Here is a 16,703-nt window from a genome sequence, read left to right as displayed (position 1 = left end):
CACCGACACACACCGACACACACCGACACACACTGACACACACCGACACACACTGACACACACACCGACACACACTGACACACAACGACACACACTGACACACAACGACACACGCCAGCATTCACTGACACACAACGACACACACCGACACACACCGACACGAACCGACACACACCGACACACACTGACACACACCGACACACACTGACACACACACCGACACACAACGACACACAACGACACACGCCAGCATTCACTGACACACAACGACACACACTGACACACACCGACACGAACCGACACACACCGACACACACCGACACACACTGACACACACACCAACACACACCAACACGAACCGACACACACCGACACACACTGACACACACCAACACACACTGACACACACCGACACACACTGACACACACACCGACACACACTGACACACAACGACACACGCCAGCATTCACTGGCACACACTGACACATACTGACACACTGACACACATCGACACGAACCGACACACACCGACACACACTGACACACACCGACACACACCGACACACACCGACACACACTGACACACACCAACACACACTGACACACACCGACACACACTGACACACTGACACACGCGTCAAGGTGCTGGTGTCTTTCTGTTGCAGTGGCTGTGGAGGTGTACCGGGTGATGACACACACCGACACACACTGAACACACCCGTCAAGGTGCTCGTGTCTCTCTGTTGCAGTGGCTGTGCAGGTGTACCGGGTGATGACACACTGACACACACTGACACACACAAACACACACCAACACACACCGACACACACCGACACACACTGAACACACCCGTCAAGGTGCTCGTGTCTTTCTGTTGCAGTGGCTGGGCAGGTGTACCGGGTGATGCTCTCGGCCTTCAATGAACAGGGAGACAGTCGATTCATCTCCGTCAACACGAGGACTAAAGGTCACAACACTTTGTTTCAAACAATTGCACCATTGCCCTAACTTGCAGTATTAAGCTGTCCCATCATTATATTTATCCCGACACATCAGACTCGTGAAGATTCCGGGATAGAATAGGTCTTCAGCAACCCATGCTTGCCGTAAAAGGTGACTATGCGTGTCGTAAAAGGCGACTGACGGGTAGTCAGGCCCGCTGACTTGGTTGATGCATGTCATCAATCCCAATTGCATGGATCGATGCTCATGATATTAATCACTGGATTGTCTGGTCCAGACTCGAATATTTACAGACCGCCGTCATATAGCTGGAATATTGCTGAGTGCGGCATTAAACAACAAACAAACCAACCAACCGACCTATCACTGACTGCGACTTCTTGACCGTCATCGAACCAACTACGTACCTGCTGTCGCAATCCTGTGTTATGTTTTGCTGCAGACTATCTCTCTGGTCCTGTTGTCGGGGCAACAGCCACACCCATGTCGTCCTCAGAGATCCTTGTACAATGGCTGGAACCAAAACGAGGTCCTGTGACGCACTATCATGTTCGGTACTGGCGGCCAGGCAAGCGGGACAAGCAGTCAGCCAGACTGTACTCACCCAACACGCAGTACATCGCTGGGAGTCTCAGGAAGTTCAGCGAATACAGGTTCGAGATCATCCCGTACAACAACCTGCAGATTGGGGAGGTCGTCGTCATCTACGCCACCACCATGATCGACCGCCCCGAATCACCTCCTAGGAAGGTGAACATGGCCGCCATTAACGCTACGGTATGTTCTGGGCGTAGGCAGAGAAGAGGGGGTTGTTGAGTGGCGGAGAGTCGGAGGGGAGGAGTGAGGGAGGAGAGTGAGAAGGGAGGAGTCAGGGAGTAAGGTGAGAGGGGAGGAGTCATAAGGGGGGGAAGGAGGAGTCAGGGAGAAGAGTGCGAGGGGATGATTGAGGGATGAGAGTGAGAGGGGAGGAATCAGGGAGGAGAGTGAGAGGGGAGGAGTCAGGGAGGAGAGTGAGAGATGAGGAATCAGGGAGGAGAGTGAGAGGGGAGGAGTCAGGGAGAGTTACAGTGGGGGAATCACGGAGGAGAGTGAGAGGGGAGGAGTCAGGGAGAGTTACAGTGGGGGAGGGGAGGAATCAGGGAGTAGAGTGAGAGGGGAGGAGTCAGGGAGTAGAGTGAGAGGGGGGGAATCAGGGAGGAGAGTGAGAGGGGGGGAATCAGGGAGGAGAGTGAGAGGGGGGGAATCAGGGAGTAGAGTGAGAGGGGAGGAGTCAGGGAGTAGAGTGAGAGGGGGGGAATCAGGGAGGAGAGTGAGAGGGGGGGAATCAGGGAGTAGAGTGAGAGGGGAGGAGTCAGGGAGTAGAGTGAGAGGGGGGGAATCAGGGAGTAGAGTGAGAGGGGGGGAATCAGGGAGGAGAGTGAGAGGGGAGGAGTCAGGGAGTAGAGTGAGAGGGGAGGAATCAGGGAGGAGAGTGAGAGGGGAGGAATCAGGGAGGAGAGTGAGAGGGGAGGAGTCAGGGAGTAGAGTGAGAGGGGGGGAATCAGGGAGGAGAGTGAGAGGGGAGGAATCAGGGAGGAGAGTGAGAGGGGAGGAATCAGGGAGTAGAGTGAGAAGGGAGGAATCAGGGAGTAGAGAGAGAGGGGGGGAATCAGGGAGGAGAGTGAGAGGGGGGGAATCAGGGAGGAGAGTGAGAGGGGGGGAATCAGGGAGGAGAGTGAGAGGGGAGGAATCAGGGAGGAGAGTGAGAGGGGAGGAATCAGGGAGTAGAGAGAGAGGGGGGGAATCAGGGAGGAGAGTGAGAGGGGGGGAATCAGGGAGGAGAGTGAGAGGGGAGGAATCAGGGAGGAGAGTGAGAGGGGAGGAATCAGGGAGGAGAGTGAGAAGGGAGGAATCAGGGAGGAGAGTGAGAGGGGAGGAGTCAGGGAGAGTTACAGTGGGGGAATCACGGAGGAGAGTGAGAGGGGAGGAGTCAGGGAGAGTTACAGTGGGGGAGGGGAGGAATCAGGGAGTAGAGTGAGAGGGGAGGAGTCAGGGAGTAGAGTGAGAGGGGGGGAATCAGGGAGTAGAGTGAGAGGGGAGGAGTCAGGGAGTAGAGTGAGAGGGGAGGAGTCAGGGAGAGTTACAGTGGGGGAGGGGAGGAATCAGGGAGTAGAGTGAGAGGGGAGGAGTCAGGGAGTAGAGTGAGAGGGGAGGAGTCAGGGAGGAGAGTGAGAGGGGGGGAATCAGGGAGGAGAGTGAGAGGGGAGGAATCAGGGAGGAGAGTGAGAGGGGGGGAATCAGGGTGGAGAGTGAGAGGGGAGGAATCAGGGAGGAGAGTGAGAGGGGAGGAATCAGGGAGGAGAGTGAGAAGGGAGGAATCAGGGAGGAGAGTGAGAGGGGAGGAATCAGGGAGGAGAGTGAGGGGAGGAGTCAGGGAGGAGAGTGAGAGTGGGGGAATCAGGGAGTAGAGTGAGAGGGGAGGAGTCAGGGAGGAGAGTGAGAGGGGAGGAGTCAGGGAGTAGAGTGAGAGGGGAGGAATCAGGGAGGAGAGTGAGAGGGGAGGAATCAGGGAGGAGAGTGAGAGGGGAGGAGTCAGGGAGGAGAGTGAGAGGGGAGGAATCAGGGAGGAGAGTGAGAGGGGAGGAATCAGGGAGGAGAGTGAGAGGGGGGGAATCAGGGAGGAGAGTGAGAGGGGAGGAATCAGGGAGGAGAGTGAGAGGGGAGGAATCAGGGAGGAGAGTGAGAAGGGAGGAATCAGGGAGGAGAGTGAGAGGGGAGGAATCAGGGAGGAGAGTGAGGGGAGGAGTCAGGGAGGAGAGTGAGAGTGGGGGAATCAGGGAGTAGAGTGAGAGGGGAGGAGTCAGGGAGGAGAGTGAGAGGGGAGGAGTCAGGGAGTAGAGTGAGAGGGGAGGAATCAGGGAGGAGAGTGAGAGGGGAGGAATCAGGGAGGAGAGTGAGAGGGGAGGAGTCAGGGAGGAGAGTGAGAAGGGAGGAGTCAGGGAGGAGAGTAAGAGGGAAGGAGTTAGGGAGGAGAGTAAGAGGGGAGGAGTCAGGGAGGAGAGTGAGAGGGGAGGAGTCAGGGAGGAGAGTAAGAGGGGAGGAGTCGGGGAGGAGAGTAAAAGGGGAGGAGTCAGGGAGGAGAGTGAGAGGGGAGGATTCAGGAAGGAGAGTGAGAGGGGAGGAGTCAGGGAGGAGAGTGAGAAGGGAGGAGTCAGGGAGGAGAGTAAGAGGGAAGGAGTTAGGGAGGAGAGTAAGAGGGGAGGAGTCAGGGAGGAGAGTGAGAGGGGAGGAGTCAGGGAGAGTGAGAGGGGAGGAGTCAGGGAGGAGAGTGACAGGGGAGGAGTCAGAGTGAGAGGGGAGGAGTCAGGGAGGAGAGTGAGAAGGGAGGAGTCAGGGAGGAGAGTAAGAGTGGAGGAGTCAGGGAGGAGAGTAGGAGGGAAGGAGTTAGGGAGGAGAGTAAGAGGGGAGGAGTCAGGGAGGAGAGTAAGAGGGAAGGAGTTAGGGAGGAGAGTAAGAGGGGAGGAGTCAGGGAGGAGAGTGAGAGGGGAGGAGTCAGGGAGAGTGAGAGGGGAGGAGTCAGGGAGGAGAGTGACAGGGGAGGAGTGAGAGTGAGAGGGGAGGAGTCAGGGAGGAGAGTGAGAGGGGAGGAGTCATGGAGAGTGAGAGGGGAGGAGTCAGGGAGGAGAGTAAGAGGGAAGGAGTTAGGGAGGAGAGTAAGAGGGGAGGAGTCAGGGAGGAGAGTGAGAGGGGAGGAGTCAGGGAGAGTGCGAGGGGAGGAGTCAGGGAGAGTGAGATTGGTGGTGAGATGTTGAGATATCCTTTTCACAGGCACTGCTGGTGGCCTGGGAACCGCCACTCAAGGCAACTCAGAACGGACCAATCTCCGGCTACAAGCTGGTCCTCAAGAAGAAGGCTGGCAAAAGGCTTGCCAGCTTCAGTGTTGCAGGCGGCAGACGGAACTACACCTTTAAGAGTGAGTTGATAACAGGTCACACACCAGACGGAACTACGTCTTTAAGAGTAAGTTGATAACAGGTCACACACCAGACGGAACTACACCTTTAAGAGTGAGTTGATAACAGGTCACACACCAGGCGGAACTACGCCTTTAAGAGTGAATTGATAACAGGTCACACACCAGACGGAACTACGCCTTTAAGAGTGAGTTGATAACAGGTCACACACCAGACGGAACTACACCTTTAAGAGTAAGTTGATAACAGGTCACACATTATGCGGAACTACGCCTTTAAGAGTGTGTTGATAACAGGTCACACACCAGACGGAACTAAACCTTTAAGAGTGTGTTGATAACAGGTCACACACCAGACGGAACTACGCCTTTAAGAGTTAGTTGATAACAGGTCACACACCAGGCGGAACTACGCCTTTAAGAGTGAGTTGATAACCTGTCACACACCTGACGGAACTACGCCTTTAAGAGTGAGTTGACAACAGGTCACACACCTGACGGAACTACACCTTTAAGAGTGTGTTGATAATATCAATATCACGACAAGGGACACCAGAAATGGCTCCACACATTGTACCGGAATCAAACCCGGGCCTTTTGGCGTGAAGATCGAACGCTTAAACCACTAGACTACCCGACCGCTCCGAGTTGTATTGAGAACATGACACACTCCAGACGGAAGTATGCATTTAAGTGAGTGAGTGAGTATGGTTTAACGCCGCTTTTAGCAATATTTCAGCAATATCACGGCGGGGGACACCAGAAATGGGCCTCACACATTGTACCCATGTCGGGAATCGAACCCGGGTCTGCGTGATGAGCGAACGCTTTGACCACTAGGCTACCCGACCGCCCCTATATATATATATATATATATATATATATATATATATATATATATATATATATATATTAAAGAGTGAGTAGAGAACATTGCACACACATGTAAGCGAGAGTTGCACAAGTGACATGCGTATTTTGACAGATCTAGTGCCGGGGACGGTGTACAAAGTGAGGGTCTCGGCAATGACCATCAAGGGAACGGGGCCATCTTCTCCATGGACGATGGAGACGACAGACAAAATAGAGCTGCGCCCACCAGAGAACCCTGCTTCCATGGACACCAATGTGACATCATCGCGAATACACATCACGTGGAAGCCACCGTACGATATCGGAGTCCCTGTTCTCGGGTACATCCTCGGGTATGGCCGATACATCCCGGAAGTTTACAGACACGTGCTTGGGCCTAACGTGTTCAACTTTACATTGACAAATTTAGGTGGGTAGAAACCTAATGTTTTGTTTGTTTGTTTGTTTATTGTTTAACGCCGCACTCAGCAATATCCCAGCTATATGACGGCGGTCTGTAAGTGATCGAGTCTGGATCCAGTGATTGACATCATGAGCATCGATCCACGCAAATGGGATCGATGACATGCATCAACCAAGTCAGCGATCCTGACCACGCGATCCCGTTAGTCTCCTCTTACGACAAGCATAGTCGCCTATTAGGGCAAGCATGGGTTCCTGAAGACCCATTGTACCACGGGTCATCACCTGTCAGAAACCTGATGTGATCTATTTGAAAGTAGCTGCATCTCCTCGGTAGGTTATGGTGTAGCGCTCTGAGCATGTCCAATGATAATGATGAAGATGATGATGATGATGAAGGTTATGGTGTAGCTTTTTGAGCATGTCCAATGATAATGATGATGAAGATGATGATGATGAAGGTTTTGGTGTAGCTTTTTGAGCATGTCCAATGATAATGATGATGAAGATGATGAAGATGAAGGTTATGGTGTAGCGCTTTGAGCATGTCCTATGATGATGATGATGATGATGATGATGATGATGATGATGATGATGAACATCTTACTGTTTAGGTTCAGGAAGTTGTCTATGGAGTGGATATCATATAGGTATTACCCAAGTTAGATTATTTTCTTCAGAGGCGGATACCGTGTGAAACATATGTATTTTATCTCAGAGGCGGATACCGGGTGTCAGGCATATTGAATTGTAGTCCGAGGCAGACAACGGATGTCATATGTTATATTGAATTCAGAGGCAGATACCGGTAGTCAGGTATGTCATGTTGTCTTCAGTGTTTTGTATGTTATATGGCATTGAGAGGCAGATACCGGGTGTCAGGTATGTCATGTTGTCTTCAGTGTTTTGTATGTTATATGGCATTCAGAGGCGGATACCGGGTGTCAGGTGTGTCATGTTGTCTTCAGTGTTTTGTATGTTATATGGCATTCAGAGGCGGATACCGGGTGTCAGGTGTGTCATGTTGTCTTCAGTGTTTTGTATGTTATATGGCATTCAGAGGCAGATACCGGATGTCAGGTATGTCATGTTGTCTTCAGTGTTTTGTATGCATTCAGAGGCAGACACGAGGTGTCATGTATGTTCTTTTTTTCAGAGCCAGACACCGGCTACATCGTCAGCGTCCGAGCATACAACAACATCGGCGAGAGTCTGCCCAAATTCGTTGTCGGGAAAACAGGCAAAGGTACATCAGAGAGCATAATAATCTTTAATCATCGTCTAAATTATCTAACTTAGTTAACCACCTGTTCTCCAAGGTGCAGTTAGTCCGATACCTAATATTAACATCGCTGTTTCCCAGCTGACCCGAAGGATCTTCCCATCAAAATCTCACTCAAAATGCGAGCCGTCACACTGTCTGCCAGCGAGATCCAAATCACGTGGTACACCATGACCCCTGGCCTTCGGAAGCAGATCACCCCCGATATCTACTTCCTGATCCGGTTCTCCGCCCTGGAGGAGTCGGAGTATCAGTACCTGAACACGACGGCCCTCCCCGTCACCGTCGCCGACCTCCACACCCACACCAAGTACGAGTTCGCCGTCAAGGCGCTGAGGGGAAGAAAGGAGACGGATTGGAGCCTACCTGTGTACAACACCACCTTTCAGACAGGTCAGCATACACACGTGTAAGACACCACACTTCAAACAGGTCAGGATACACCCGTGTACAACACCACCCTTCTAACAGGTCAGCATACACGCGTGTACAACACCACCGTTGCAACAGGTCAGCAGACACTCGTGTACATTACCACCCTTCTAACAGGTCAGCATACACACGTGTACAACACCACCCTTTAAACAGGTCAGCATACACTCGTGTACAACACCACCCTTCAAACAGGTCAGTATACACACGTGTACAACACCACCCTTTAAACAGGTCAGCATACACTCGTGTACAACACCACCCTTCAAACAGGTCAGCATACACTCGTGTACAACACCACCCTTCTAACAGGTCAGCATACACTCGTGTACAACACCACCCTTCAAACAGGTCAGGATACACTCGTGTACAACACCACCCTTCTAACAGGTCAGTATACACTCGTGTACAACACCACCCTTCTAACAGGTCAGCATACACTCGTGTACAACACCACCCTTCCAAAAGGTCAGCATACACTCGTGTACAACACCACCCTTCCAAAAGGTCAGCATACACTCGTGTACAACACCACCCTTCAAACAGGTCAGTATACACTCGTGTACAACACCACCCTTCTAACAGGTCAGCATACACTCGTGTACAACACCACCGTTGCAACAGGTCAGCAGACACTCGTGTACATTACCACCCTTCAAACAGGTCAGCATACACTCGTGTACAACACCACCCTTCCAACAGGTCAGCATACACTTGTGTACAACACCACCCTTAAAACAGGTCACCATACACTCGTGTACAACACCACCCTTCAAACAGGTCAGCATACACTCGTGTACAACACCACCCTTCAAACAGGTCACCATACACTCGTGTACAACACCACCCTTCTAACAGGTCAGTATACACTCGTGTACAACACCACCCTTCCAACAGGTCAGCAGACACTCGTGTACATTACCACCCTTCTAACAGGTCAGCATACACCCGTGTAAACCACCACCCTTTAAACAGGTCAGGATACACTCGTGTACAACACCACCCTTTAAACAGGTCAGCATACACCCGTGTACAACACCACCCTTCTAACAGGTCAGCATACACACGTGTACAACACCGTCTTCAATCAGGTCAGTATACACACGTGTACAATATCGTTTTCAAACAGGCCAGGATAAACTCGTGTACAACACCACTTTAAGTTTCGACAATGAGTAAAATTAAGAAATCACTAATTGTAACCCAATGTACCTTCGACATTTTCTAATTTTACGTATTGTTTTCAGTCCCTTCATCACCTTCCAACCTGACTGTGACCTCTGACCCTATTACACATACAACCTTGACCTTGACCTGGATACCTCCAGAAACGGCAGTGTCCGGTAGGTCCCAGTGTAGAGTCGCTAAGGATTTCCTTTATAGTTTAGGCAGAATCCATGTCACCATCGTGTTAAACATACTCTATCATCAGCATCTTTTTCTTCAAGGATACTTGATCTATGCAACTACAGACCCGAGCCTGAATGTCAGCACCTGGGATCAGACAGCGTGGCCGGGATCACGTGACTTGATGCGCGTGCAGAAAGTGAAGCCTCATACAAAGTACTACTTCCACATACAGTCTCGCAACACTGCAGGGTCCAGCCCTCTTTCGGAGAGAGTCACGTACACCCCGCCTGTAGGTAGGTACAGTTCCTGTCGTAAAAGAGAGTCACATACACCTCGGACCGCCTCCGTGGTCATGAGGTAGAGCATCCGCCCGGAGAGCGGAAGGTCCGGGGTTCCACCAAAAGACGTTCAAAGATGCTACTTGTTGTTACCCTGTCTGGCGCCCGGCATTAAGGGGCTAAAAGAAGGACACCCCCTGTCGGAGAGAGTCACGTTAACCCCCTGTCGGAGAGACTCACGTACACCAACTGTAGGAGAGAGTCACAAACACCCCTTGTCAGAGAGAGAGTCACGTACACCCTCTGTCGGAGAGAGTCACGTACACCCCTTGTAGAAGAGAGTCACGTACATCCCTTGTAGGAGAGAGTCACATACACCCCATGTAGGAGAGAGTCACTTACACCCCCTGTAGGAGAGAGTCACGTACATCACCTGTTGGAGAGAGTCACGTACACCTCTTGTCAGAGAGAGTCACATACACCCCCTGTAGGAGAGAGTCACGTACACCTGTAGGTAGGTACACCCGGTGCCCCTATGGTAATAATGTTCTATGTTCCAGATCCAAGGACTGCCCCGAGAGATGTAAGCCTGCATCCCCTCTATGGAAACAAATCAACAACTGTTGAGGTCACGTGGTCCCCACCGGAAATTCCATCGGATCCTATAACCAGTACGTGTCTATATGTGATATATAACCCGTACGTGTCTTTATGTGATATATAACCAGTACGTTTCTTTATGTGATATATAACCTGTACGTTTCTTTATGTGATATATAGCCAGTACGTGTTTTTATGTGATATATAACCAGTATGTGTCTTTATGTGATATATAACCAGTATGTGTCTTTATGTGATATATAACCAGTACGTTTCTTTATGTGATATATAGCCAGTACGTGTTTTTATGTGATTTATAACCAGTACGTGTCTTTATGTGATATATAACCAGTACGTGTCTTTATGTAATATATATAACCAGTACGTGTCGTCAGTATTTGTCAAAGTTTATGTTGTACTGACACAGTGTGGTATTTGTCACAGATTATGTTGTCCTGACACAGTGTGGTATTTGTCACATACTATGTCGTTCTGACACTGTGTGGTATTTGTCACAGATTATGTCGTTCTGACACAGTGTGGTATTTGTCACATACTATGTCGTTCTGACACTGTGTGGTATTTGTCACAGATTATGTCGTTCTGACACAGTGTGGTATTTGTCACATACTATGTCGTTCTGACACAGTGTGGTATTTGTCACAGATTATGTTGTACTGACACTGTCAAGTATTTGTCACAGATTATGTTGTACTGACACAGTGTGGTATTTGTCACAGATTATGTTGTACCGACACAGTGTGGTATTTGTCACAGATTATGTTGTACTGACACAGTGTGGTATTTGTCACAGATTATGTTGTACTCTACACGACGGCGGCTGACAACAGTGGTGCAGTTTGGGAGGAGAAGACCGAGGAATCATTATCGTGTCTCCTGATTGGCTTAAATTATAACGCCACCTACCGGGTGAAGGTCAAGGCATGTTACTCTGGTGGTGTGCTTGGCCCGGCATCACCTGTAGTGAGCTACTCCACCCTGTCTTACTTCGACATACAACAACGTCAGCAGGGCGGCACGTCTTCACAAACCTCGCTGGCAACTTCACCGTTGACGACTCCACAAACAAGTCGCGTCCAGCTACGAACGACCCCTCCACTGCAGGATGCTGGGCTGCGTGTCACAGACACCTTGACTGGTGTTACGGGACACCAGGCGGAGACAACACCCGGTGTCATGCAGTACCATAGAACACCACGCAGACCCACTGAAACAACACGACGCCTGAAAGTAACTGCACGCACACCCAGTGCAACATCACATCACGTCAATGAAACACCACGTCAGCCAAATGAAACAACACGATACCTCAGTAGGACATCACGCAAACCTAATGGAACATCACGTCACGTTAATGGAACATCACGTCACGTTAATGAAACATCACGTCACGTTAATGGAACAACACGACACCTCAGTGGAACACCCTCCAGTGAGCAGCCGCACACTGACCCACAACAATCCACACGCAGGATGAATGTCTCCCCACAACACAGCATAGATTCTACTCAAAACAGGACTGTCTCTCCTGAACACAGGAGTGTCTCTCCTGAACACAGGACTGTCTCTCCTGAACACAGAACCGTCTCTCCTGAACACAGGATTGTCTCTCCTGAACACAGGATTGTCTCTCCTGAACACAGGATTGTCTCCCCTCAACACAGGAATGTCTCTCCTCAACACAGGATTGTCTCTCCTCAACACAGGACTCTCTCTCCTCAACACAGGACTGTCTCTCCTCAACACAGGATTGTCTCTCCTCAACACAGAACTGTCTCTCCTCAACACAGGATTGTCTCTCCTCAACACAGGTTACCTCTTTCCATTGATCAGTCAACACAAGTATCCCCCCATGGACAAGTTAAACACCACGACCCACCCACATACACCCGGCAACTGAAGCCCGGGGACACTGAATACAGTCCAGGTGAGCTACATTTCATGTGATAAGATCGTTGTGAATGAAAGGTACTATCTTTGAGATGCTGTTCATCCTCTCCAACTTGTTTCAGATGGAACCACGAGGACAGAAGAATTGTCTAATCAGCAAACGGTCACGTGGTCTCCTACCTCAGTTGGAAGTTCAACTAATGGGCGTGGCGTAACTGGCGAGAATGTCATGACAACCTCTGTAGGACAGACAGACGGTGAGAGACGAATTATACGTATTGCACAGGAACAAACACCCACATACACCCACATACACCCACATACACCCACATACACCCACAAACACCCACATACACCCACAAACACCTACACACACCCGCATACACCCACATACACCCACATACACCCACATACACCCACAAACACCCACATACACCCACATACACACACATACACCCACAAACACCCACATACACCCACATACACCCACATACACCCACAAACACCCACAAATACCCACATACACCCACAAACACCCACATACACCCACAAACACCCACAAATACCCACATACACCCACAAACACCCACATACACCCACATACACCCACAAACACCCACATACACACACATACACACACATACACACACATACACACACAGGCACTCTCAGGCACACACGGGCACACACAGGCACACACAGGCACTCACATGCACACACAGGCACACACAGGCACACATTTGCACACACATGCACACACAGGCACACACAGGCACACACATGCACACACATACACCCACATACACACACAAACACCCAAATACACCCACATACACACACATACACACACATGCACACACAGGCACTCACATGCACACACAGGCACACACATGCACACACATGCACACACATGCACACACATGCACACACATACACACACATGCACACACAGGCACACACATGCACACGCATGCACACACAGGCACACACATGCACACACAGGCACACACAGGCACACACATGCACACACATGCACACACATGCACACACATACACACACATGCACACATATGCACACACATACACACACATGCACACACATGCACACACATGCAAATGCATGCACACACAGGCACACACATGCACACACAGGCACACACATGCACACACATGCACACACATACACCCACAGGCACACACATGCACACACAGGCACACACATGCACACACATGCACACGCATGCACACACAGGCACACACATGCACACACTGGCACACAGGCACACACAGGCACACACAGGCACACACAGGCACACACATGCACACACATGCACACACATACACACACATGCACACACATACACACACATGCACACACATGCACACACATGCACACACATGCACACACAGGTACACACAGGCACACACAGGCAAACACAGGTACACACATGCACACACATACACCCACAGGCACACACATGCACACTCATGCACACACAGGCACACACAGGCACACACAGACAGGTACATACAGCAGACACAGGCACACACAGACAGGTACCCACAGCAGACACGGGCACACACAGACAGGTACACACAGGCACCAACAGCAGACACGGACACACACAGACAGGTACACACAGGCACCAACAGCAGACACGGGCACACACAGACAGGTACACACAGGTACCCACAGCAGACACGGGCACACACTGACAAGTACACACAGGTACCCACAGCAGACACGGGCACACACAGACAGGTACACACAGGCACCCACAGCAGACATGGGCACACACAGACAGGTACACACAGGCAACCACAGCAGATACGGGCACACACAGACAGGTACACATAGACACCCACAGCAGACATGGGCACACAGAGACAGGTACACAAAGGCACCCACAGCAGACATGGGCACACACAGACAGGTACACATAGACACCCACAGCAGACATGGGCACACACAGACAGGTACACACAGGCACCCACAGCAGATACGGGCACACACATACAGGTACACACAGGCACCCACAGCAGACACGGGCACACAGAGACAGGTACACACAGGCACCCACAGCAGACACGGGCACACACATACAGGTACACACAGGCACCCACAGCAGATACGGGCACACACATACAGGTACACACAGGCACCCACAGCAGACACGGGCACACAGAGACAGGTACACACAGGCACCCACAGCAGACACGGGCACACACATACAGGTACACACAGGCAACCACAGCAGACACGGGTACACAAAGGCATACTCAGACATTCACACACAGAAGCACACCCACTCGTGGCGAACAGACAGGTACACAGACGCACAAAGACAGGTACACAAAGGCACACACAGTCACACACAGAAGCACACCCACCCATAGTCACTCACAGTAAACACGGGCACACACAGACAGTTACACACACGGGCACACACAGTGTCACGGTGAGGCATAGAAACAGGCTTGAAGAAATAATGACATATGTTTGTCTCTTTATTTCCCAGACAAGATTCAGACAACGTCTAAGATCCAGTTGAAGGTGACACCAGATGTGGCACGGCAGGCTACGTCGACGTTCACTCCACACAACATTGACGACGCAGCACTGTGAGAGATGGCGGCATAGGGGTAGGGGAAGTCTCTCCCTTTGTACGTGTTCAAGATGACCATCAACATCTGACAATATCTGATATGATATGCGACTGACAATTCGAGCTGCCACAATTTGGTTAAGGTTGTGGAGTCTCCTGTAGTGTATATACTCTCTTACGTGCTAGGTAACTGTACAGGATGTTTTCTGCAGCTCCAGCACAGTCTAGGGGAGGCAACTCATCTTCTATTGTAGACACACTTTAGTGTGTTGGGTAGCTGTAGATGCCGTTTTCTCCAGCTCCAGCACAGTTTAGGGGAGATAACTCCCATTCTTTTGTTTACATTTGTAGCGTACAAGACATTTTCTGCAGCCCCAGCACAGTCTAGGGGAGACAACTCACCTTCTATTGTAATCACTTTCTAGTGTAAGGTAGCTGTTAAGGGCGTTTTCTGCAGCTCCATAAGACATTATTCAAGACGTTGTGTGTTATATAACCTTCTGTTTTAACATGTTCCCTGAGAGGGTGTATGGGATTAAACACACCGAAAATCAGAAGGAGAGTGTCTTGCCCCTACGAGGCAATATTTTACGGTCGCTTCTCTCTCTATCTAAGTCAATTAGAGTTATCTTATCTTACCTTTTTTTTCATACTTCCGGTAAAGGCACGTGTTTGAAATCAGTGGTTTCTACGCCTACTCAAAGGTCTTATCAACAACTCAAGTGCTGACATGTACAGGTTTTTTACCCTTTTTATACTACGGGTTTATGACGATTAAAGAAATAAATACAAGCATCTTTTCGAAGTCGTTATACTCCTTGTGAAGCACACACTCTCGGTGCACAAGCTGCAGACATGACGTAAGTAAGCTATACCCAAAACCAGACGAAAACTAGTCTCCCAACCCCAGGAGATAATGCTAATATCCCACACAAGAAGAAAACTAGTCCCTCAACCCCAGGAGATAATGCTAACATCCCACACAAGGAGATAACTAGTTTAACCCTCACTGACTGTGTGTGTCTATCAGTGAACCTACATTTTGAGTGAAGTGTTGAGGTAGCGTGTATGTTGTACCTTAATGAAACTTGGTATGAAGCTAAGTAGAATTGACAGTTGAGGATTATGATAAAGTGTGACGTGTAATGTATAACGCCATAGAGTAAAACCGATAGCGATCAAGATAGTGGACAAGTAATTCATCAACCTCATACAATGCAGAGAATGGATCATGTTTTGTAAACTTCCTACATAAAGCTATTGCAGTGCCTTGCATGTCGTGTTTTTTTTTTCCTGCCGTGAAGCACCCGAGAGAGATATTGCAATACGCATTGCAACATGGAGCGAGTGGTGGGATAGTGTTCAAGTCTGGCGTTCTGCAGACACGCTGGCCATTTGCTGAAGATACGCTAGGATTATACGCTGCAGACACTCTGAATATTCTCACTGCAGACGCTAGGATTATGCCCTGGAGACACTCTGAATATTAAGACAAGCTGCATACTCGCGTTGGGGGATATATTTCGTAATGCTTCAGAACTGATCAATGATTTTGAGATGCAAATAAAAATGGCTCATCAAGCAATGGTGAATGGATAAAAAACAATATAAAGGTCACGCTATTTTTTAGGGCATTATGATTCACAGAAGCCCAAGGTCTTCGATGAACTACCTGAAGAAGGAACTACCCGACCAAGGGCTTCTGCAAACGATTATGAGTTATCTCCCCTCCTTCCTGCTGACTCCCACTACACAACACCGGTATCTGTATACAGGAGTTATCTCCCCTCCTTCCTGCTGACTCCCACTACACAACACCGGTATCTGTATACAGGAGTTATCTCCCCTCCTTCCTGCTGACTCCCACTACACAACACCGGTATCTGTATACAGGAGTTATCTCCCCTCCTTCCTGCTGACTCCCACTACACAACACCTGTATCTGTATACAGGAGTTATCTCCCCTCCTTCCTGCTGACTCCCCAATACACGACACAGGTATCTGTATATAGGAGTTATCTCCCCTCCTTTCTGCTGACTATCCCTACGTGA

At 50.0% G+C, this 16,703-nt stretch overlaps 1 protein-coding gene across 1 annotated transcript in view; it reads left to right on the top strand.

The window, feature by feature from the left end:
• Window positions 1-15,868, top strand: part of LOC139477290 (neogenin-like) — a 36,736-nt gene extending 20,868 nt beyond the window's left edge. Inside the window, exons 10-21 of the mRNA XM_071259844.1 lie at window positions 883-969; window positions 1,408-1,742; window positions 4,773-4,917; window positions 5,903-6,199; window positions 7,349-7,438; window positions 7,556-7,867; window positions 9,154-9,249; window positions 9,355-9,549; window positions 10,095-10,205; window positions 10,949-12,082; window positions 12,168-12,302; window positions 14,565-15,868. Coding sequence (XP_071115945.1) covers window positions 883-969; window positions 1,408-1,742; window positions 4,773-4,917; window positions 5,903-6,199; window positions 7,349-7,438; window positions 7,556-7,867; window positions 9,154-9,249; window positions 9,355-9,549; window positions 10,095-10,205; window positions 10,949-12,082; window positions 12,168-12,302; window positions 14,565-14,671 — 3,044 coding nt within the window. The 3' untranslated portion in view covers window positions 14,672-15,868. The remainder of the gene's footprint in view (window positions 1-882; window positions 970-1,407; window positions 1,743-4,772; window positions 4,918-5,902; window positions 6,200-7,348; window positions 7,439-7,555; window positions 7,868-9,153; window positions 9,250-9,354; window positions 9,550-10,094; window positions 10,206-10,948; window positions 12,083-12,167; window positions 12,303-14,564) is intronic.
• Window positions 15,869-16,703: the final 835 nt, after the last annotated feature.

This window comes from Haliotis cracherodii, unplaced genomic scaffold (assembly GCF_022045235.1).
Source record: "Haliotis cracherodii isolate W230 unplaced genomic scaffold, xgHalCrac1.p SCAF_32, whole genome shotgun sequence".
NCBI classification, from domain to species: Eukaryota; Metazoa; Mollusca; class Gastropoda; order Lepetellida; family Haliotidae; genus Haliotis; species Haliotis cracherodii.
Note: the sequence above shows the minus strand (reverse complement) of the source record. Positions and strands in the feature narration are given on the sequence as shown.